Source organism: Haemaphysalis longicornis, unplaced genomic scaffold (genome assembly GCF_048455015.1).
Source record: "Haemaphysalis longicornis isolate Haplotype H1 unplaced genomic scaffold, Haemaphysalis longicornis Haplotype H1 scaffold_4, whole genome shotgun sequence".
NCBI classification, from domain to species: domain Eukaryota; kingdom Metazoa; phylum Arthropoda; class Arachnida; order Ixodida; family Ixodidae; genus Haemaphysalis; species Haemaphysalis longicornis.
The window spans coordinates 74,110,433-74,135,916 of NW_027526361.1; the positions used below are offsets into that span (position 1 = coordinate 74,110,433).

Here is a 25,484-nt window from a genome sequence, read left to right on the forward strand (position 1 = left end):
TGAATACATGTAAGCCTAAGTACAGTTCTCGCGAGTATACAGTATTCGAGATCATACGTGTTGTGAGTACAGTACCCGTGAGTACAATACCCGTGAGTACAATACCAGTGAATGGAGTACTCGTGATTACAGTACTCGTAACTGCAGTACTCGTGAGTCCAGTACTCGTGAGTGCATGTGCTGATGAGTAGACCACCCGCCAGTACTGCACAAGAGCGCATGCAGTCTCAAATAGCGCTCAAAGGTACAATACTCGCGACGACTTGATGACGATGCCTGCAGCTACACAAAGGCGTGCGATTTACGCGATTGCAGCGATGCGCTGCTTGTATGAGAGCGTGTCTCGGCTGGTCGCCCATCGTTGCTCCCAGAAAATTGTGATGTGTAAGAGGCATGGAAGCAGATTTTACGATTATTCAACTCATGATGTATAAAACAATGCTTGATGTGCTTTTTACTTAACTGAGTCTATGTACCCATATCAGCGTGCGAATCCAAGTGGTTGATTGCGAGCACAAATTAGTAGAAACACTTTTGAATACGAGAGAAGTGAGTGTTGATTGAGTACGCGCACAAGTACAGCAGCGGACCACGAGTGAGTACAGATTAAAAGGAGTACAAAAGGGTACAGGTGATAAGAGTACAAGTGAGTACAGATTGAGCACGAGTACTCGTGAGACATATGAGCTTGAGTACAGGTGTGTACGATGACAAATGAGAATGTGATGAGTGACTACGAGTGATTTTGAGTACAGGCGATCTTGTTGAGTCTGAGTCTGAGTGAGTACAGCGACAGACGACCTTGTTGAGTCTGAGTTTCAGTGAGTTAGCGTGCAGGAAAAAACTTATCGAGTTTAAGTGAGTTCTTTCTGTTTTGCCGACCTATGCCCACGTATAAACTTGGAGTGGTCACTATTGCAGTTGTGTCGGCGTGAGATGTTTTTAGCTGCAGCAACTGACTCTTCCGTTGCCGTGCGACATTTTGGCCCGTTCCCTTGCGTATTCTTCTCAGGCATATTCTGGGGTCGACTGCGGTTCACCCCTGCCGGTGAGGTAGTCGCTTCGGAGTCCACCGCAGTAAAGGCAGCAGACACGTGTTCAGTGGTGCGACTGTGGCCCCCTATTATAATTACCATCGTCACGGCCCTTCCCCCGTGGCGACGTTTTCTTGTTTACTGTGACTGAAAGACTTGGCGAATCGTCCTTTTTAGACTTACGTATACGACATTATCATGACCGTTCTTTGCTACTTTAGGAATTAGCATGGCCAAATTACTGCTCCAGTCGCGCTATTCTGCCCTGTTATCACTATCGTCATGATCCTTTAGCCCTTTGTGTGGTGTTCTCTCTCGCTTTCTCCTTCGCCATTATCGTAAACATGCTTTGCTATTTATGTAATTAGCGTGATCAGTTACTCCTGCAGGCCTCCTGCGGTTCGAACGCGCCCGCTGATTACCATGGTCATGATCGTTTCCCCCCTGTGCCGTTTTCTCCTTGTTCTTCGCCCTTGCTATAACCCTACATTTACGCTATTAGCGTAAACGTGCCTCGCTACCTCTGTGATCGCTGCCTCTGTAATTTGTACTGATTATTTACTGTGTCATCTATGCGATTATTTTTAGAGGTTTCATGTAATTGGTCATTTTACATTTTATGCCCTTTCTGTACATAGTGTGCATGAAACCCTTTGTACTTGTGATTTGTTTAGTTTTTTTTCTTGTTTGTTGTGTGGGTGTTCTGTAATTTATGTGCTTTACCACACCTCATGTAAAACCCCATCCATTGGGGTCCTGAAATAAATAAATTAGCATGTCCAAATTACTCGCGCAGGTCTTAGTCCAAGTCGCCAACACCCGTTTCCAACTCGAAGGTCACAACACATTCACTAGACCATGGATACCTCTGGTTAGCTAAAGCCAACGGTCGGCTGCCGTGTAAGAGTTGAATGCATATCTATACTCGCAGTCCGTATGAAGTTGACGACTGTTCGAACGTGCCCGGACGGCCAGCCAGCACCAAGGCACCTTGGACGAAGGATGCCTCTCACTGAATGGAGGCCCTAAGAACATCCTCTGCATCAGCTTGCTCATCAGTATATTAAATATTTGTCTTCCTCTCCCGGCTTCTAATCCCACGCCCAAATTCACCCGATTTTCTTTTCTTTACTTGCATTCATTTTGCGCCATGAGTCATTTCTTGTTAACCATCGTTCGGTTACGACCCCCGTCGCATTCTCTCGCAATGGGGCAATAAGTGCTTCCGCATTAAAATTCGTACAAGAGTACGCCATTACCCCTGCTTTTGGCGCAGTGCAACATCCCGGCCTTCCTCGATCTCGTGAGGGCAACTCTCTGGGCGGGTGTATTCGTGCCTGCCTGCGTTAAGAATTTTACGCGCCCACAGTAGGAACTTAAGAAGCCGTAAAGCAGCCGCTGGAGCAGTAACACGAACATAATGAGCACGGTGGGACGCCAATAGCCCTGCTGTCGCCTGTAATTCCTTTAATAAAAGAGGAAGCAAACCAGGAGGGAAGAGGGAGTGAAATAAATGTTTATTGATTACAATAAAGAGAAAAGTCGAGTGGCGGCTGATCATTTTTGTTGCGGCTTTGATCATTCCGCGTACGTGGCGTCTCTACACCGGCGCGTACCTTAAGAGCCCGGGGTAGCGTAAATCAATCCGCAATCCTTCACACAGCGTGTGTCCCAACCCAGGTGTAGGCTGTAATGGGTAAAAAGGTCCAGTGTGAGCTCAGTGGTTTGTTCACGTGTTCTCCGTGGAATACCGACGGCCGTCTGTCCAACCAGGAGCTTCGAAGTATCGGTAGCTGGCGCGACAAGAGGGGAAAAACGTCACGCTTCTCTGTCTGTTACAGGCTATAGTCAGACACAACTGCGTCGCTATGGCTGCGTGATCTTTGAATGCATTAAAACCTTTTGTGCATTGCCCCCGGCGACGAAATTCTACGAACGAGTAGGCATAGATCGCGCTAGCGAGACAGCTGCGGCGTCGAGTAGCACAGCTGAAGGCAACGAGACATCGTTTCATCCCGCGATCTTATCCCCGAATGGAACATAAATTTTCGCTTGGTAAAAATGAGTTGTTCGTTTTTATAGCTACGCAATTTGCAACGATCCTTCCTATATATGCGAAACCTTTGTCTGTAGGATAAGATACGCGTCGAATTTCTTGTTTGAAGGTACAGGGATAAGCGGTTCTCCGATAGCAATTCGATGGCGGCCCGGCGACGCGGTGCGGACAGCCGCGATGGCATAGTCGGCCCGAAATGCAGTCACACATTTCCAAAGAGGCCCTGGTGGCCGGGAACGCGGAATGCAAGGGCGACTCTGCACAAGAAGGGTAATGCCGACACAAGAAGACCAACATGTGCAAGAGATGTCGCTGAGGCGCAACATAGACAAGTGGGCCCAAACGGCGCACTCCGATCCGGTTGCTAAGTTTGCACGATGTGACGGCTGCCCTAGAGCAATGTCTATAGTACAGAGGGTAGCACTAGGGCACACTGGTACAGGGGCAGCACTAATTTACAAGCGTGGACGATGGCTGGTAGGAGAAAGCGCATCGTCCTCGCACCGGGTCACCACCCCCAAAGGGAGGTTTTGGCCCCGTGTAAAGCAATGAAAATCGCTTTCGATGACAAATACAAAAATTGTCGTTTCCATTTGTTGGGGATATTCTATGGTCACCTTCGCCATCGCTATATTTTGCAGCTGCTCCATCTAGAGCAATAACCTAACAGTTGTTTCGAAAATAACTCATCCCCTTATAAAAAGGAACAAGTCTCTCGAATGACTACAACATTGGCCTCACGTCACCTTCATGTAATCCTGGGAGAGAGAATGCCTGCATGCGCGCGTACGTTTATGTGTGCTTGACCTAAAACATCTTGAGCTCGGACCTCGGAGCTTCGAAAACAAGTCTTCCGAAATGCCCTCCGCGCCAGTGTATTGTGTGCCTGGTTAGGCAGGGACAACTTTCAACATCCCAAGTCTCGTCAAACTTAATCTGTTACTCTTATCATCTCACTGCTGCCATTGCGGTCCTCAATTATCTGCAAACGCACTTTCGACGACGACACGGCCTCTGTTCGCGAGACATTTTGATGCACACGTATACTTGTGGGTTTTCTTTCCATACTTCACTTTGCGCTCTTGCTGATTTTTGCGGACTTTGTAGCAGGCCGATATTGACTTCAAAGGCTCTCTGCTCAACAATAAATCAGGCTATGTCTTGGACCGCTCTTTCTTTTACTCCGTTTTTTGTCTCCATCATTTCACTTAAGTGCATACAGCTCAGGCAGCCTTTTGTGGTTGGTCTGCTGCACTGGCGCTAGTGCAAAACTGAGAGCAAGTTTCCGTCCCCTTAATCACTTTGATGACCGCGCTCGTCCTTCGAGTCTCAACCTTTAACTCGTGAAAGACACAAAGACTTCACGTGCTCACTGGAAAAAAAGCTTCCAACCATGTTCACAATGTATCTGTGTCGCTAGTGTTTGTCCTTTGAGCTGGCCTATATATACCTCGTCGCCAACGTCGCAGATACTAGCATATGACCCGACCTTTTTTTTTTTACAGCAGTAAACGTCGTCGACGAAAACGTCAAAAAATACAAATAACACGAGATGGCATTTACGTTTTAAGAATACGAGGAACTTCTGTGTCTAGGCCGATTTGCCCTGAAGCGACATGTCACATACTACGTCTCATGGTCATTACGTCCCGCCCACGCCTACGGTCCATTTGACGAAAACAATGAATTTAAAAGTATCGCGTTTCTTCCGGACGGCACCTCTGTCCCGGATTGAACCCGGTCTCCCGCCGAAACGTTGACATAAATTTGGTGTTTTTTAATGTGCCATTCTGTTAACATTAGTACCAGTTGCGTGGAACCTTGTGCTTTTGTTATCCTCGCATAAAGCCCTATAGGCACTCGTAGTACTGTTAAACGAGCTGCACTTCAAAATGCTAAAAATGTATTCCCACGTTTCGGTCGGCGACCGCCCGTTGTCCCAAGAACCAGACTTTGCCGTGGTCCTCTGGTTGAAAGAAATTTTGAGTTTTTCTAAGTGACTTTTTCTTACGACTGATACCATTTGCATAACACACACTGCGAAGGCGGAGCTGGCATCCACAATACTGGCATCACGGGGGCGGTTTATACTGAGAAGCAGGCGGAAACGGATCCTTCTGTTCGATGACCTCCACTGTGAATGCGCATTGCTTTGACTTTGACGTCAACACTTCCATTTTGCTTTGTAGTTCATTGCCCTGGCTGGTCGGGTCGTTGACATAACCGGCCGGAACACGAGTCTCATTCGACTACGCTTTGAATTTACACAGACCGCACATCGACGGCTTACAGTTGGCCTTCTTTATAACGTCCGGTGTTTTCCGAATTCAGAACTATATTTCTTCTTTAGAACGGCTCAGGAACGCAGGACGCGCAGGCAGAGTTCAGAAGTGCGCTGCGAACCGTGCTACACACAAACTAATCATACTTACCGCTATGCACAGTCGCAAAAAAATCAAGTACAGACAGAACAGCCGCAAACGAATAACCAGGACGTACAAATTTGTGAATTGCGTGTTGTTGTGTAGAGCAGTATTTATCGTGAATATGACTCAGTGCCAAAGACGCCGTGCTGGCCTGCTCTGAGCACGAGGTCGCGCGTCGAGATTGTGGCACAAGATACAGGTCCCCACAGTAGTAAACTAATCGGTACCCTTCCGCTACAGCGCTCCGAATAGACCAGGTGCGGCTTTGGGGCGTAAAAAAAAAAGAAACTTTATTTTTAAACTTATGCGGCGTTCGTTGCTTCTTGTTGAGAAGGTGCGTCTTGTCATCAGAACACCGATTCACTCTTTCCGTCGAATTTTTTTGCACCGTCCTCGATTCTGTGTGGACTAAGAATTACCCTTCCCTCTATATTTTTTTTTTTTTCATTTTCCAGCATAAGTTTAATTCTATCAACCGACTATACCGAACAAACGTCTTATTAAACGATTGTAAGCTAATTACCATACCCACTGTGTCAAAACGCGTAGTCGGCATTCTAGTCCAGGAAGCTGCGCGCTTTGCTCATACGAATCGCAGTCATGCAGCCTGCGTCAATGACGCGCTGTTTTAAGAGACTCGGCAAACCGAAGTGGCCTCATGGCTAGACGTTTTAGATGCCAATCACGAATAAATAGATTTTATCTTCAACAGCTGTTCTTGTTTCTAGACAGACAAGCATAAGAAACGCCAGCCTTCACGAAATTTCCGCGCATGCCAGTGGACCCCGGGTGGTCTGAAGTACTTAGAAGCCAACTTGTACTCTCCGCACCAGAGCGCAGGTGAAGTTCCTTTTCTCCTTTTCTCGTGCATCTTTAAACGTATAGTACGAATGTGTGTACATATCCTGTCAAAGGCCATCAAGCCCTCTCACCCACCAGATATTCGGAGACTGGTGCACTGCGCGATCCCATAGAAATTCCCGGTGTACGCACAACGCAATCCCTTTCGCGGGGCTAATTATACCGCCTGGCCTACGCGCAACTGTTTTCTGCTCTCCGCGGCTCAAAGTGACCTCCACGCACGCCTTCGCGTTCATCATCGAAGCGGCCGACAGCTTGGACTGGAACACCTGCGAGACCGAGCCGTCGTCGAGAACATTTTTCGCGAAATGCTCTCAGTACACACCCTTCAGAGATGTCAGCACGCCCGTGTTCCTTGCACGCCCGTGTTCTGTGGTACTGGTTTTCTTCCCTCGGAAGCCCAATACATCCTACCGTAATAGAACTCGCGGAAGAGAGAGAGAGAGTAAACTTTATTAAAGAAAAAGAGCCAAGTGGTCGGTTTCCTTAGTCCAGGACCCTATTGGAGCGTCCAGCCGTCTCGGCCCGGTGAATCAGCCGAAGCTGTTCTTCGCGGAAGGTGCGAATCAGGTTAACGAAGGACTTGATGATGCCGGCTTTCTCGGTCGCCTCGATGAAAGGTACGAGAGCCTGAACTACCTGTCCTCTTTCTCTCGTGTGCCGTCAGCGTAAGCTACGTGTGGCACGTTTCAGCGATGGTCATTGAATAAACTCATGTGGAGAGGCCTTCGTCCTGCAGTGAACCTAAGTAGGTTGTTGTTGATGATAATGATGGCACAAAAAGGAAAGCCTTAAGCTTTGTGATGAAAGTAGCAGGGGCAAGAAAAATCGTGTAATCGCCTCAATACTTACCTTCAGTCCTCGCTCTCTCTTTTTTCTCTCTCCTTCTCTCTCTTTCATCACCTGATTCGCTTTCTTCACGACCCTGTGCAACTGTAGTGCACGCAGCCGCACCAGCAACGATCGTAGCGAGTGTTACGATGGTGCTCTTCGGGTTCCTTTTTCATAGGGCGCCTCTATCGGTGGCCGCGAGATACTCGACCGTCGCCTTATCTCAGCCATTCCCATCGCCATGTTGCGCACCTGACCGCAAGCGAAAGAATACGTTGCTTCATCAGACGTTTTTGCAAGACATTATCCATTGAAAGGATTTCAACACGTTTTCGGGGAATCACCTCGAGAGGTTTCACGACTCCAGTTCCCTGTGGGTCAGCTATCTCCTCTCTGTGGCATTAGCGAATGAGGGCCGCGCCGTTGCGCTCTCCATAACGCAGCACCGTTCAGCTCGATAAGCAAACCTTAGTGTTGCGACAGTACTTATTGTCACGAGATGATGACGAAGTGGTCAGTAGAACATACCGCCGTTATCCTAAACGTTGACAAAGAAGCAGCAGCTAAGGGTTCACGTAGCAGGCGCGTGCTCTGTCATGGCTAACATATGAACAGTGTGTAAATGCCTAGCTTATCATCTACCATGGTTCCCGTCATTTCTGTCCAACCCCAGCACTCGGTGGCAAACCAAGGTGTCAGACATCGATAATACAGAATAAAATAACAATGGTTCGTAATGGCAATCCAAAACACCATTCCAAATGACACAGCACCAGCACGCAACCAGCAACATGCATTCTAAAAACTCGGGTCGAATTCGCAATAACACTTCCTTCACACCGTGAACCTACTTTCAAGCGCACTAAACCCCGAACAATCCCCACCGCGTGCATAAAGAGCGCCCCGACCGAGTGCAAAACACTTTTCACAGCCGCCGTGACACGAGTTTTGCGGTTGAAGGTCGTGCCATGTACTGTCCACATCTGCGTTTTCAGTAACATATGCAGTCCTTTCAAATTAGCATTTAGGGGTTCAACGTGCTGAATAAACAATAAGCGCGTGAATAAACAATAAATAATAAGCGCACCGTGGACGCCTAGCAGTTTCATTCGTTCGTCAATGTGCACCCGGGATTCGTTAATGTGCACCGAATTCTTGTGAGGAAGCACTCCCTTATTTGTGCAGCGCTTTTTTTTTCACTTCAGAATGCTCTCCACGACCGGCTGTTAAACGCTCCAACTTTTGCTTGCTTTTACAACGCATTACTCAGTGATCCATACCGGTTACGAAGCTTAAAGTTCAGAAGTCTCGTAGTTCAGTGACTGAAATATATGCGATGACTCACACAACTTCTAATGCATTAATACTTTGCGCATAAATTCCACGATAACGTATGTGCAGTACTGAAAACAAAAAAGTGCTTTCGCTTGCAGCCCAGCTTTAAAACACTTTTTGGACCCTTTCACCGCACTTCTTGATCTCAAGAAAAGAAAAAAAGGTGGGGGGGGGGGGATTCTTGGCTGGTTGTCAGAAAATCGTTTTTGGTTGCCGTGTTTTCAATGATGGGAAACCTCAACAGAACTTCAGACACACACATGCCACGTGCTCACAGTCACCGACGGTAGGTTAACAAAGGCCATGGTGCACAACGACAATTGATTGATTGATTGATTGATTGATTGATTGATTGATTGATTGATTGATTGATTGATTGATTGATTGATTGATGCGTTTAACGCGCCGACGCTACACAGGTGATGAGGCGCACCGTAGTGGACGGCTCCGGATTCATTCTGAACACCTGGGGATCTTCAACGTGCGCCGAAATCTCGAACACAGGGGCGTTTTCGCTTTTCGCCTCCATCAGAAGAGCGACAGCCGCGGCTGGAGATCAAACCCGCATCCTTGGGCTCAGCAGCGCAACGCCTTAGCCACTGAGCCACCGCGGCGGGTGACAACTACCAATGAGGCAGGTCACTTGTGCCCCATTGCGCATTCTTACTCTGCCCTTCACTGAAAAAGTAATAGCATGCGCGCATTTGTCTTTCTGTAGGAAGGCGTGGATTCCTGAATACTAAAGGCTGACTAGGCTGATATATTATTTGTCCAACATGTCACATACCTTCACGGTTTGAGTAAAAGACCCAAGTAGAGCTACCATCGTTGTTATCAAGTCCCCGGGGAAGGAAAGGGGTTTCGTTATAAGCGATACTTTGTTAAAAGCGGGAATAATTTGATCTTTGCGCAGCAGCGGGGGCCACAAAAAACGTGATATAAAGCGAAATTCCGAGCGAAGCAATTTCGTTGGGACGAGGGTTTACTTTTCACTACTCGCCTACGAGCGGAAATATGACTGTACAGTAAAACTCTGTCCCTCCCTCCCTCCCTCCCTCCCTCCCTCCCTCCCTCCCCCTCTCTCTCTCTCTCTCTCACACACACACACACACACACACACACACACAAACAAACAAACAAACAAACAAACAATGTTTAGGGCACCTACGCACGACGCTGCATTCCCTTTCCAGGCACGGACGTATATTTATTTACCTGTGACGATAGAGATCGTCGGGCACTCGAAGCTGCCGAAGGTCATCGACCACTCATCCCAGAGATGCTTACAAACACGACGCGAACGGGCAGACGACGATACCGCCGGCCAAAACGCTCCCGCCATCCGTGGTATAGGCCATTTCCCGCAGCAAAACCATTTCGCACGGACAAAAATTGCTCCGAGCCCATTAACCTCGCGGCTCCCAAAACGGCTACAGGACAAGCTTCGAAAGCTTCAGGTTCACCGAACTTCCGAGGTCGATTCAGATTGTGGGGCACGTGTAGGGACGCGGCGCGAACATAAAAATCGCACGTAGCAAGAAATGTATAGCCGCGCGTAGCAGTAAAATCGAACGGTTTTTACAGCTGTTATCGCGCGGACACTTACTGTGTACTTGAGGATGAGGGAAACAATAGAGACCAGCGAGAAAGGGAGCAAGGAATGCACAACGCCAGCGAGTAATACCAATGCTATTGTTATTGTCAGTGCCATTGTCATCAAGCAGGCCTCCCTTTAATTCGTTGACGCGAGCTTCTGAATGCGCGATGACGTGTTCAACAACTCACAATGAACAGTACGAGCACGGCGGCTTCGACACATGCTGGCGTCAGATGTAGGCAAAAAGCTCTGAATAGAAACTTGCACAATGACAAACACGTATGTAAAAAGCTCTGAATAGAAAGTTGCACAACAATAAAACAGAACGCATTACTGACTAGTTCGGCGTCTTTTGAAAGGCTGCTTCACCGACCCTAAAAACAGTACATCGAAGAACACAGGCTCCTTTTTGCAATGCGACTATTTTTGGCGATGTCTGCGTCCTCTCGTGCAGGAGTTTGCGCAAGAAGTTTGGTGCAAGCGCGTCGGCAGAGAAAATTATTCATCTGTATCACACTTTCTTGGAATCAAGGGAGCCAGCTCTTGGAAATTTCGGCGCACTTTAAGATCCCCACGTGGTCAATGTTAATCCGGAGCTCTCCACTACAGCGCGCCTCATCGCCTGTGTAGCGTCGACGCGCTAGACACCACAATCCATCAATGTAGTTTTGCGAAGAAAACCAATAAGCTTTCTTTTAAGCTTCCACAATGCTTTTAAATTCTTGTGGGCAATTTCATGTTGTTTGCGGACGTTCGTGTGCCCAGAAAGAACCTCATTCAAAATTGGCTGCGACATTACCCATCTAAACAAACGAATTGCCATTGCCTGGCCGACTGCAAATGCAGTGACGGACGCAAATTGCTAACCACAGGTATCCCCTCAGTAAACTCTAGTTATAATTAAAACGCTTCATTCGAAGTGTAGCGTCATTTCAAGTGTTTTAAGGTCTTAACTGAAGTGCACAGAACAACCGCTTTTAATGAAATTCCGCTTATAGCGAATGCACTTTCCTCTCTCCAGAACTTCGTTAGAAAAGAGCTTTGCTGTATACATTTTAGCAATGATATTGCCTCAGCAAGCAAGCGTCTAAATTGGCATGTACCTTACGTGGTTGCACGCAACGACTGTATGTGCGGACATATACATACATACACACACAAAGGAAGTCCATATATCAAAGACGTGCACGAGGGCAACTGGTGGCCATTCGTCCTTATTTCCGCGTGAGAATAAAAGTTTCGGAATGCTTGAAAAGGAAGTGGAGAAGAATATGCACGCAGTGTTGGACCCGAACCCACGAGTTCATTCAATCAGCCCGCCTTCCCAATTCAGAACGTTTTAGGACCATTTCTGTGCTATGCTTTCTGCTTCAATCTTTTTTTTTTGCTGTTGATCCCAAGCGAACGATATAATAAAGCGGCACCACGCACAAGAAACAAACGGCGCCGTTGGAAAGATATTACTGCCAACGAGCGCCACACCTTCAATTACCTCAGTTTGCGGAGGCTTTTGGCGGAAAATTTCCTTCCCCGGCACCCCCATCGCAATTGGCAGGCGCAGGTGGTTAAAGGTTTTATATTACCACGAACCACAAAAATGAGGTTTCACTACCAGCTGTAATTCCTCCAGACTCGTCCGTCAGTCATTTAGGCCGGGAGCAAAGAAGCAGTGCGGAGCCTGGCATGCCAGCCGTGCGTTTCTATAAGAGGGAACCCGTCGTATTTTTTTTTCCCTTCTATCCTGGAAAGAGCTCCGGCGGCTGCAAACCATAAAGTTGTCACTCCACGCTCGTGCCAATACACGGCGGCCTGCGAGAACCCACATGTGTTAGCGAAACACAGAAGTCGAACAGCTGCGCGCTGCTTTTGTCTCGCTCGTTCGCCGTGTGTGCGAGTGGCGCATCTTCTCACGTCAGACGTGACGGAGTGCTAATTAATCAAGCCGGGAACTGAATCGCGGCGTCGACTTCGATTGAACGCATTTAAAAAAGGCAGCCCTACGCGATTCGTATCAGTTGTGGGAACCCGCGAATCGCTCCGCACGCGCGAGCAAAATAGCGCGAACTGCGTTTTGCTGCTTGCGCAGGTAACTGCCATTCAGCATCTTCCGACTGCTTTCGCAAACAACCGATATAAACAGAGCGCTAGAAGCGGCTTCAAAGTTCTCGGCTGGCGCTCATTTTGCAACGATCTCGAAGTAGCTCGGCATTCATGTGACAGAATAGAATGGCTAGTGTTCTTTGATATTGTGCTTACGATGCTTTTTTTCTCTTTTTTTTAAAGGAACACAGTAGCGATTACTTGCGGTCCAGTACAGTCCCGGAATAAAGCCAAATATAACATTGATAGCAAAACTGCGCTTCCCTCTCCCATGAGAAAATGCGCGAAATGAGAACATACCCTTCTGAAGTAAGCCAGCAAGCATGTAAACAAATCCGCGTTTACAGCACGCGACAAGGACATCCAATGGGCTCGTGAAACAGAAATCGGCCCGAGGCGAATGACCCCTCAGGCCTGTCTAGGAAGGAATTGGCATCGCCATTGTAAGATGTTCCGCAACACTGATATGTGTATTATAAATGACAAGCATGGGTGTGGATAAGAACATTTATTTTTTGCTTATTTTTCTAGTGCTGCCGAAATCAGCAATGCATTATGAATTTTCCTTCAGCCCCCTGAGGTTTATAATATGCCACACAACTTTCGCGGAGAACACTGAAGTTCCAACTTTTTATCATCCAAGAATTGTGGCTGAGTGGTTAGAATTCTCGCTGCACGTAGGCACAGCTTATTTAAGATCCCCAGATCTTGCGAAATTGCAAACGCATCTTGTCATACATATGAGAATGGGTAACCAAGAGGCAGGCACGCAGAAAATCACGAAAATGGGTTGCGTAACGCATAAGGGATTTCGTGCCTTAAACTGCAGCGGTGCTTTGCTCATGAATTCATTGCGGCGCTGACCACTGTGAATGTCTGCTAAAGTTTCAGATTGCTTATTTGCCTTCCCAATCTCTCACATTCCCTGCACTGCATTGTGCATTGTAATCATCCCCATCTGACGTAGCAAGCAATGCAGCTAGCGGAGCTAACCTCTCCCGCCCACATTAACGAGTTCTCTCTCTCTCTCTCTCTCTCTCTCTCTCTCTCTCTCTCTCTCCGTGAAGAAATGAATTAGATATTAGTCCACACCATAGGTCGACGTACTCACTCGTGAGTACACTCATTTGTACTCAAACTCACGAGTGAGTACGATGATGAGTGATCACACACCCAGAAAAAAACAGTGAGTACGATGACGAGTGAGTACAGTGGTAAGTCCTCTACTCGTGAGTACAGTACTCATGAGTACACTACTCATGAGTATGAGTACTCATGAGTACAACATTCATGAGTATGAGTACTCATGAGTATGACTACTCATGAGTTTGAGTAGTCATGAGTATGAGTACTCATGAGTACAAAGTACTCATGAGTATACAGTATTCATGAGTACACAGCACTCATGAGCACAATACTCATGAATACTGTTTTTGCGAGTGCTTGCACGCTTGCGCATATGCACTCCTGAGTACAGTAGTGCAAACAGTACTGCAAACAAGAAAACGGACGACAAAAGCTGCCACACAAAGACACGCAGAAAAACGCAGTTTACGGCCACGGCCGCACCGACAAGCCCCGAGCTCCCCTGAGCCCGACCCGGCCTGAGAACAAGAGGAGACGCCAGACGCAACGCGAGTGCTTACGTTCCGTTTCGCTTTATCACATGTACTTGCCTTCGCGTGGTAAGTCGCCCAACGGCAGTGCACTGCGTCAGACGTTTTCTTCCTCTGTCCGGATTTATATGTAACCTGTGTTTTTCTAATCAATTAAACAATTTATTTTTTCTACTTAGTCTTTCATTCGAGCTACGACCTAGCTAACAGTGCAGATAAGTTGATTATTCGCGAGTAATACAAATTGAGTACTCATGACTACAGATTGAGTACTCATGAGTGCAGAATGAGTAGTACTCATGAGTAGTACTCATGAGTAGTACTCATGAGCAGTACTTATTGAGTACCCATGAGTACAGATTGAGTACTCATGAGTACAGATTGAGTACTCATGAGTACAGATTGATTACTCATGAGTACAGATTGAGTACGAATACTCGCGAGGACGAATGAGTTTCATTACAAGTGAGTACTATTACAAATGATTTGATGAGTGAGTGCGAGTGATTTTGTGAACAGACGAACTTTTTGAGTCTGAGTTTGATTGAGTACAGCGTGAATGAAAAAAATTGTGATTGAGTTTGAGTGAGTTGTTTCTGTTTTGCCGACCTATGGTCCACACGATGTCAACTAACAGTGAAGAGACGCTTTCAGTTTATCAATACTGCTAAACCGGAAATGTGGTGAAAACAAAGATTATTACGGTTATTTCGTACTATCGACTTTGGTTCGACCTGATAGTTTGTTTAAATCGCAAATTACGTAGGTTATAACCTAAACGGGCTGTTCTATGACTGACAACTATGACTACTTTTCTGCCTCGGAGCAAATGAAAAGAAAGCGTTGGCCATTGCTGCGTAAGCGATGTACCTATTATACTTGGTGTACAAAAACAGGAGACCGATGCTGCAACATTCCCAAATTGCGCCAGAAATAAATTCATCCATCTATCTAACAACCCAAGTTAAACTCGAACATTAGCTCTATCAACGGGCTTGATTGGTGTGACATACCCATGCCATCATTAACCTTCCACGCAAAGAAATCCCGCAAATGGCACATCCCTGTTCGTATTGCAATGTTCATGTTTACCTGTGCACGATTTTACCCATGTCTCATGCGTATACTAACGTAAACTCCTTTTCGATTCATTTCTGTTGGGACTGTCAAATAATTGATTGATTGAAGGGTTTAACGCGTCGACGCAACGCAGGCGATGAGGCGCGCCGTAGTGGAAGGCTCCGGATTAATTTGACCACCTGGGGATCTTGAACCTGCGCCGAAATCTCGTACAGGCGTTTTTGCTGTTCGCCTCCATCAGAAAATCGGCCGCCGCGGCCGGGACTGTAAAATAGTTTTTTTTTTATTTTCCTATGACGAGACATCCTCAAAAACAATCGCCACAAAAACGTGAGACATTTCACTGATGATGTACATCGTCTGGTTTTGTTTTTAATTCCGCCATTAGAGAACACAGCAAATTCCTTAGCCTGAGGTAATGTTTAAACGGTGAACAGATAAAAGCTCACCTAGCACATACTTACGTGTTCTTTTCCCCCTCGGGCGCCAAAACAATTTTACTTTAACGTCTGTGCATAGAGGCCAAGTGTAGAAAACGGACTTAACATTCCCACTATGTTTTACAGATTTTCTGAAAGTTTGATCGCTTTCAGAATCTCTCGAAAAGCTGCAAAACGATGAGCCGTAAGTAAGGCGACGTTTGAGCGCCCTAGCAAAAACAAATCCCCCATGATGCCAAGAAAGGCAACATATAGCAACAAGAACTCAGTGCCTTTCAGAGTGTTTTACATCCAGTCCCCGTCCAACAGACTTCCATTGCTCAATTTCATCCCCAGTAAGTGAGGCCCCGCCCATTGGTGCCGACACCTATAGCCTATAGAGGCTAACCCTATACAATGCAGATCAGACTAAATTTCGATGTGTCAGCATGACTATGCCTCCAACACAGACAGGAAAGCGCACTCTACTAAGGCAAGCCTACCTAACGTACTTGCACACATACTAGTCAAGCCGAAGTTCACAGTAGCCAGCGAAGCGCAAGCTGCCCATGGAAGTGCGCAACCTTCTAAAGCCACAAAGCAAACCATACTGGCGTACCTAGTGATAACCACATACATCCAACGTACAATTCTACAACCACGAAAACGTAATGAAGGAAAATGTACGGTTGTTTGGGTATTGAAGCGGAAATCCAAAGGGGAAAGAGGGCATCTTCGGTCGCAAAGCACGCAAGAGACCCGTGCGCACTGATGACTCTGCACGTGATTCTACGACCGAGACGGGACGATTATTATCATTACCTTCGAGCACAAGCTCCCTCGAGTTGCGCGAGCGAGCGTATACGCTAGTGGTCTGCGTGTACAGGCCTCTGTCATTAGCATTCGCCACCAGTCGAATGAACGTGCCGAACGAAGCCTTACGAGCGAGAGTCGTGACGAGAAAGTTACGGCAAAGCGTCCTACTAGTACTTTTTTTTCCTTCGGTATATTGTGCTTAGCTAACTCTCCAGCTGGACAGCGTGGAAGAACCCGGAAGGCTGGACAGCTAACGGTTTTTTTTAACGTTCCTTCGCGAATACCGCACGCCTTTTTCCTCAGCTGAAGGCTTTCTTTCATTAAACTATAAATAAAGTGTTGATGGGAATCTGAAATATTGGCTGGCTGACTTTTGTTCGAGACATACCGCAAAAGGCCCCAATAACTTTTAACGTGGCGAAACTAGGGGATCAGTTCTGAGTTCCCCCTTAATTTTGATAGAGGCGGAAAGCAAAAACGCCCGTGTGTACGAGATTTCGGCGCACGTTACCGATCCCCAGGTGGTTAAAATAAATCAGGACCCATCCACTACAGCGCGCCTTATCGCCTACGTTGCATGGGCACGTTAAACACTACAATCAATCAATCAATCAATCAATCAATCAATCAATCAATCAATCAATCAATCAATCAATCAATCAATCAATCAACCAAGTTCCCCTCAAAAAAAGCTTGCTGAACTGCACACACACACGTGTAAAAAAATAGGGCTCAGGAACATGCAGGATACATCGGTGCTCCTATACGCTATTCCTGGTATACTGTAACATTACTTCCTTTAACTTCCGATAGGGAAACTGCTAGAAGCGGCTTGCCATCAGTCGTATCAAGCCCATGTTACTGTCTTTCCTCCTTCATAATTTTCTTTCACTGAAATGCACCCTGCCAGGAACGACTGTGTGGACGACTGCAAAATTTAAGGTATAAAATGTACTTAGGATTCCCAACCCTTCTTCAAAATGTTGAGAGTGCGTGAACACGTCACGTTTAGCAAATATTTGTAAAATAGGTAGCCTGCTCAGTGTAGGTATGCCGGAGATCCAACATCCTATCCTTTTGAGTGTGTGCCACCATGGAGGAAAGCTTTTCGTTCCATTTTTATACACCATTTTCCTTGCTAGAGGTGGGCGCCGCCATTTGCTTTTTCTGACCGGACGCTAGCGCCGTCTATGAAGCGACCGCCGAAACTTCCGCGCTGGGCTGTTAAAGGGACACTGAAGTGATATGTAAACATTGCGGGATTACTAGCGCAAATTGTAGTCCGGAGTCCCCAGGCCATGTTTCGACCACTCTAGGCGCGTTTACGCGATTTTATTTAGTAGAAAAACTAATTCGAAAACGCTGTCCTCCTCTCTTTACGCTCGCCCATTTTCTGTGGCGTTTTTGTGTGACGTCAGGAGGGGATGAGCTGGCAATTGGCTGCGCCACGGCTTCGCTACTGCACGGCTCCCCGGCCGACAGAGTCAGTCGGCCCAGCGTTTCGTCCGCCGGCCGCCGGCGGGTCGTCGCAATCAAGGATCGGTTAAAAAAAAAATTGCTTGGTCGCAATTCGTTCGCTTAGTTGAAACGAAGCCAGGACACGTTTGTGAATGAAAGAATGTGCCTTTCTTTACTTGGTTTGTTTGTACACTGTATCTAGCTCCAAGTCAAGGTCGCTTCACACAAGCGCTGCACATGCGACGCTTCGCTGACTGGTACGCCAGTAGGAAAATATAAGGCCTCTTGAAGGCGGGAGAAGAGTCAGCGAAGTCAATATAGGTACTAAGCAAATAAAATCAACTGATATTTTTACCGTACAGCGTAAAACTAGGGCGCGGGAAGCACTTTTTTTGCGCTGGGCGAACAAGCACAGCGGTCAGCAGCACGACTACGCATCTGCGAACGCTTTTCCGTCTACGAAATGCAATTGCTAGACGTGAGCTACTGTGGAAACTCGGGCGACGCTTACTGCACGATCGCAGTACAACAAATAGTCACCTAAGCGGCTTGAAATGCCAAAACTAAATAAAAGTGTAAACCGGTTGTACAATATATACCCTATATTAGCAAGGCATTCGCGTCCCGCTCCGTGGCCTAGCGGTGTGGGGCGCTCGGCATTCACCGCAAATGTTTTGCGAGTCACGAGTTCGAATCCCCGCGGGTACGTGCTTTTTTTTTCTTTGTAAGTTAACTTTTCTGTTTTCCGCCGATGTTTTCTATATTGAGTTCACCTTTTTTGGGGCCGCAACGTTCATGGCTACACGAACTAGTTCACAAAACGCGCGCAGGCTGGCACTGGCGCGCTAGCGAGTTCTCGTTGGCGTGCTGTTGCCATAAGCACCGACTGCTTGCAGGCAGTGGGCACAGGCCAGAATGAACAGACCCTTGGCCTGGTGCGAACACGCTTTTTACGATACAGGCATGAGGGAGGCAAGCTCCAAATATGGGGGAAAAGCGCATGACATTTGGGCGTCTGCGGGTACGCGGAGGGCGTTCATGCACTGCGTAGGTCTCGGCTAGTGAATGCTACGACCACAAGCCGTCCTGGGAGGCTTATCTTGTGCATTTTACAGCCGACAACATGGCAGAAGCGCGGTACGATGATTACTGAGATATTGAGAATGCCCATCCAACAAAGCCATTGGTTATGTTTTACAGAACCGAAACCGAAACTTGTGTGATTGCTAACCTTGGGCATCGTCCAATCACGGCGCCCCTCCTCTCAACGTCACAGCCTTAGTTGGTGCGGCCGCCGCAAACCGCGCATGGTAGTTTTTCTTCTTTCGCGCTTTGTAAAATAATTACCGATTTGTCAACCGGATAAACGATGAAAAGTGTGCTAATTTGAGCCAGTCTACGCAGTGCAAGCAAAAACGGGAGCTTGAAAAATTCACTTCAGTGTCCCTTTAAGTGCTCCGTTCTTTCCGTGCGTCTGCTCGGTACCCGTGCATTACCAAGTGAACCATAGTGGTTTGGCGGTAAGTTAGGGGTTGCAGTGTTTGTATGTGTGTGTGTTCTGTTTTGTTTTCATCATCTGCCGACGGATTTTAGGTCCTAATTTGCTGCCAGAGCGGAAAATGCCGATCCCGGCTGTTGCGAGCAGCAGTAGCAGTGTGGTGGTGGTGCCGGTGGTGCTCCGCAGTTCCGCGATGCAAACGTACCGGTATGGCACCGACTGACATAGAAATCGATATCGGGGAGTAAATACGTGTTTTCAGTGCCACCGTGCTCGTTATGTTCAGCGATTAGTCATGTTTACGGAAGCGCGGACGTTGCGAAGCTCGCACAGCATATGTGGGTCACGGTGATCCGTGCTCGCGATGGACTTTCAACGAGGCGATTGCTACGCTGTTGACATTGCAATGTAATATAATCTTTCTTAACTAGACTTATGACGGTTACTGACGAAACGAAATTACCTGGGCGGAAAAATAACACGACCGCACAACCAGTCAAATTACTATTCTGCGAAAGTTGAGCAGAAGGGTCGACGTTCGGGCGAGTTAATTCTGGTTGATCATGATCGTGATTATGATTGACCTAACTCTGCGCAGCGCATGTGGCCTGTCGCTCGGAGCCCACCTTTGTGAAACCGCTGCTTGCACCACAAATGCTTTACGCGACCAGCAGTAACTGTTTTGTAATTGTAATTAGCTCCGTGACAACGCAAAAGGATTAGAAGCTTTTCCTTTGACCGCGTTGTAAACATGTAGGTTGAGCTATTTTCCAAATGCAGCGTTCACGCGTATCTCGAGCTTCGTTTCCGCATTGGGCTGCCTGCTTATCCTCCTATCGACCAGCAGTGTGCGATGGAGAAAGTTATCTTTTCATATCGTTTGGCAGTGTAATGCGTTGGCCTGAAAAAAAGTAAACAAAACGCCGTGATTTTAAAGGTTAGATTAGATGAAAAGGGGATTGTTTAATGCCAATCGGCTGTAATGACCAAACAATACATGGTATTTTAAATTGACTACAAGGAACCAGAAGTTATTGTAATGTTGTATTGTATCGGCGCTCGTGAAAGATCCCCAGGTGGTCAAAATTAACCCGGAGCCCTCCACTACGGCGCGCCTCATCACCCATGAAGCGTCGGGGTGTTAAACACCATAATGAATCAATTAATCAATCAATCAGTGCTGTATGGTAAAGGATAAAGTTGCTTCTAACATTTCAGGGGGTTCCGTTTCCTGTCGCAGCTTTGCGTGTGATAAATGGATTTTGCTCCGTCTGCTTGTCGTCCAAGTGCACCCAACAAACCCTGGAGTTGGTCGTTGGTACAAAGTCGTTGCGATTCATCAGCGGCATCCACCAATATCTCAACTCGGTGTATGTTGGGAAGCTATGCAGCAAAAACACGCCGCAAACGCACTGCATTTTCTCTCGTGCACATGCGTGCTGTCAGCGACTGTTTCTCACTTTCTCTGGTTGTTCAATAACCCACCACCGCGCAGTGCTGACCAAGTGACGTTTGCGCCTTGAACGGCATCGCAGCATTGGCTAAAACAGTTGAAAGTTCCGCAGAAACTAAGCACGCGGTGCCAAATACCCCCTGTATACGCAGCGGAGCATGCCGCGCCGAGCGATGTTAGCAGCCCAGCGCGCACAGGCAACACTGGTCGGCCGCCGAGAGAACTGGTTTGAGAGTATTTTCCTCCTTTCCCGGCTGCTTATGGAAAATGGTGTATACAAAATGCCTCATACAATGTATCGGACCGTGACGCTGTCAATAACGTCGTCTCCCAACCTGTTCCTGAAGATTCAAATTTTGGAGTTTCACGCACCGAAGCTAACCCGGGCTACGAGGCGCACCGTAGTGGCGGGCTCCAGATTAATTTTGACCCCCTGAGGTTGTTTAACCTGTGACGAAATCTCGACACACGACGGGTGTATTTGCTTCCAGCCTGCATCTGAAAAGTGCCCACCGCGGACAGAGCCGAACCCCCGTCCTTGGACTCAGCAGCACAACGCCTTAGCCACTGAGCCACCGCGGCGTACCGTAGGGTGTACCCCAGGGTTCTGCTTTAGGTGCGCTCCCTTTTCTAAAGAATATTAACTATATTTCTGGCTATCAGATATCAGATTCTATATTTTTATGACGACAGTGTCATATAATTGTCAAATTAAGAATGCAAACCATACCCGACTACTTGAAACGGCCGGAATTTCTTCTCTCTGTGGTGTAGCAAGTTTCTAATGCGTATAAACGTAAAGGAGACAAGGAATATGGCATTTACTAATCTCCGCTCTCCTCTCACGGTTACGCAATTCATGCATTCAACGTGTATCCCGATTCACATACTTTGGAGTTGCATCTAATTTCGCATGCAAAGCGTACGCTGTCAACGTAACTAACAAAGCACTGAAGACACTGAGATCTAATACAAAACACTATAGCCATGACAAAATGGACAAGTAAACTAGCAGTTTATGATACATTTGTAAGGCCTAACTTGAGTACGACCTCATATCAAATCCGAATGACATGTAGCTTACTCAATATACAGGGATCGTAAAACTGAGGAATGAGCTTTTCTCTGCATAACTGCGTGACCGAAATCTAAATTTGTTATATTGCGTTAAGCCATAAATATATTTCTCTTAAAAAAGTTGTCCTCATTTTGGTGAACTTTACATTTTCCTTACTCCGGTCACTTTTCGTGTCAGTGCGTAACATTCTTACATTTATTTGGCCAGTTAAGCTGACTACACTGACGTCTTCTCCTCTACTCCTTGTCCAATACCCCTTTCTGATTCCGTAAAGGTACCTTAAATAAGAATAAATAAATGTACCTTTCGTCCCCAGAAGAAGCAATTGCTTGTTCCGGGGAACGGTCGCGGAGGCATGGTGTTATCTAACAAACATAAAACAACGCTTGCTGCTCGCAACGCCGCTGTCAACACGCTTGGTTTTAACAGCGGCGAGGTACCGAAGTATGTATTGTACTGTGGCTGGTGGTGGCGATGTATTTCGCGGGGTTAAATTTCCAGGCTGGCTGCAAAATCGAACTATAAGAACGGCCAGCCGAAATCACCAAGGTTACTCAGTGAGAATTATCGCTTAAGGTCACTAAGCGCTAGAAGGACTGAATGTGGCAGTTACTTGTCGCGTCGGATAAGAATCAGAACGTAAAAACAGTTGTTGACAACCGACGATGTAGAACGAACCGGCAAATGCGGTGCCAACGGTGCCCGCGAATGCTCCTTTTAACTGCTTTCAAGGTGCCCTTTCCTGCTCTGATTAGGAAAAAGTGGAGTTCGGCCTGTGTGCAGTGCGGGGAACTGACGACCGATAGGCCATCAAGCCATGGCGAAACGAGTACGGGTAGACAAGATTCGACCTAGAGGGAAGACGGGTAGCGTAATGACGAGATAAAATTTGCGGAGATAGAGAGACAGCGATAGAATGGATTTTAAAGGGCACAGAGTAAAAACGGCTAAAAGAATATGGGCGCGGGCTTCGCCCAGTAGTCGATGGACATCAAGGTGATAATATTACGACGATACAAAACGTCCCTTTCGCTCAGCTGACACGCCAGACTAAAAGCGGCTGCAACAACAACAAAAAAAGCCTTAAAAATTCACGTTAAAGACGTCATGAAACAACAATTCCTCCTAATAACCGTCAAAACGATTTCGTTTGAGTGACCCCTTCGAGTCTCTGCCCATGGAAGCTTATTTTGAGTAATTCTTTCACTCGTATCCTCGTTAAGTGCTAAATTTTTCAACAGGTGTTCCAAGTTCTTTTGATTAGATCGACTGTTTTAAAATCTGCTCATTCACGGATGATTCGGCGAGTTGACGCACTGTGGGTCACAACGCCACGTTTCGTTCATTAATGACCACAGAAAGAATTGACCAGAAGATAACAGTCCCCGCCACTAATTTTTCGAGGAAGCAGCACACGTAAGCGTGTGGTTTTCAGTACTTAACCGAGAAGTAATCGCAAGAGATAGTGGTTCACATTCGAAGAAACAAGTAAAGAACGACGGCCAATTTCCCTTATCGTTTCCGAAAGGTCCAGGCGAACCAAGTCGCACATGCAATACTAAAAGCTCATACTCCAGAACGCGACGAAGGCTGTTTAACGCCTTGGTTTGTGTAATCTCGAACAGCAACGTACCGCTGTCATATGTGTACGTAAAGTTTGCGGAATCAACCGGCAAATCGAGCTGCAGTTGACAGGCAGGGCAATGACTCAATGCCTTTTCACAAGCTGATTATTTCAGTTAACACGCGAAGCGAAAATACGCGAAGACCGTGACATAGAAAACTGAAAAGCTCTGCTGATTTGTTGGTACAGCCATTCACGACTCAAAGGCAGTACTACATGCTGTGAATTGCAGATCCGTCCACTGTTCAATACGCCACATTCCCCAACGAAATAGATGAAATATAAACTCTGAGAAAACGAAGGGCAGCCTGCTTTTACGATTTGCAACAGTATTTTCAAACACCTTCCGTCGGAGGAACGGGTTCACAGAAAACGCCCTGTGGCTGCTCAGTCATCACAAAAAGTGGAGGCAGGATGAAACTCGGAAGCTAAGCGGAGGAACGTGTGGTAAATGTCACGCAGCTGTTCGCACGCACATCAGCGTAGACGGCGACGTAGAGAAAAGATAGCCGCACGGGGAGTGAGTGCTAACACCGAAAGGGGCGGGGCAAGGCAAGCCTGACAGCTAACTCCGTCACACGCTAGTCGAGGCTGCAAGAGCCGCAACGTAGGAGTGCGTACGAAGGAGCTCGCGAATGATCCGAAGACAGGAAGCGCGGGTCCGCGCGCGCGGAAGGAGAAAAAACAGGGGAACGAAAACATAGACGCGGAGGTAGGTGAGGAAAAGAGGGAAGGAAGGGTCGAAACCGGAAGACTTCCCGTAGAGATGCGGCGGAGGCGCCGCGACGCCCTCTGCAAAGCCGGCAGGCCGGCTGGCGCCTTCGCAAATCAAAACATTGCCGCCTCGCTGACTTGAACCAGCGTGCTATCGATCGGGCCAGAGACACCCCCGAGAGACCGGGGCCCCGTTCCGTGTTGTGGTGTGCCCTCTCGCTCGCCCTCCTTCTTCCTCGATTCCACAGCTCGCTGGGCTGTCCACTCTCCCCCTTCCGTTTTTCTTTTTCACTACACTCCGATGCGCGCGCCCACAGCACCGTGGGCGCGCCGTACCCGAAGGGTTAACCCGGAAACCGCGCGCGCGCGCGCGCAGGAAAACAAAAGCGAAAACCGCGGCAAAACAAGGCGGGCCGGCAAGGGGACTCCGGCCGAGCCCCGTGCAGCTGAAGTTTTTTCGACTCACCGGCGCTGTAGATGCGGCGGAACTTGAAGTACGTCGCCTTGAGGTTGTTAATCTTGGTCTTGCAGTCGATGGAGGAGCGCTCGTATCCGTGCATGCGCAGCTTGTTGGCGATCATCTCCCAGATGACGGAGTGGCGGTAGGCCGAGTCGAACTTCTTCTGCGTCTCGGGGTCACTCCAGAGCGTGATGAGCGCGTCGCTCTCGGCGACGCTGAAATTCTTGGACCGCCGCACCAGCTCCATATTGGATCGCCGCGGCTCGTCGACGTCGCCCGGACTGGCCGCCAGGGCGGCGTCGCAGTCGCCGCCGGGCCTCGCCTCCGCCGCCGCCGCCACCCCCTGACGATAGTCACAAGCAGCAGCGGAAAGTTGCAGCGGCGGCCATTGGCGCGCCAGCAGGCGACGGAGACCGCGCGCGCACACGGCGCCCGCCGATCTCTGCTGCTGCTCCTCGTCCGTAGTTCCCGTCGGAGACGCACTCGGCGCCGCGCGTCTTGACTCGGCCGTCGTGGCTAGCAGCGCAGCGCCGACGGGGGCCGCCGCACGCAACAGCCCCGTTTAATTATCATTAGGAGCGGATGTAGTGCGCCTGCGCGCACGTTAACGACGTTCAAGGCAATGGTTGCCATGGAGACGCGCTCCCCCCGCCGCGCTCTCTCCCCGCGACTGCAGGCTGCTTCTCCCGCGCCCCCGCCCCGAGAGAGGAGGCCAGAGGAAGGTAGAGAGAGGGAAAGCGCGCCTCCTCGCCCTCTATTTATTACTATTATTATCGACCAGACGCGACTAGACGATAAGAAGGAGGCTGCAGGCAGCGGGAGGCCTTGTGCGCGCGGCCAGCGCGCCGCTACCCGGCGTGCCGCTCTCGCGCGGTCATGGCTGCAGTGGCGAGAGACGCCTTTTCAACCCGCCGCCGCCGCTGTGGACGACGCCGGAATGATGGCTTTTCGCTCTTTCCTCCTCATCCCCGCAGCGCGGCCAGCTGATGATCCTTCTTCACGGAAACCGCAGTGACACGCCGCCGCCT

The 25,484-nt window shown here is 48.2% G+C and overlaps 1 protein-coding gene across 1 annotated transcript in view; it reads right to left on the bottom strand.

The window, feature by feature from the left end:
- LOC144178925 (uncharacterized) overlaps nt 1-25,115 on the bottom strand; it is a 124,953-nt gene extending 99,838 nt beyond the window's left edge. The window contains exon 1 of the mRNA XM_077707071.1: nt 24,463-25,115. Coding sequence (XP_077563197.1) covers nt 24,463-24,703 — 241 coding nt within the window. The 5' untranslated portion in view covers nt 24,704-25,115. The remainder of the gene's footprint in view (nt 1-24,462) is intronic.
- Nucleotides 25,116-25,484: the final 369 nt, after the last annotated feature.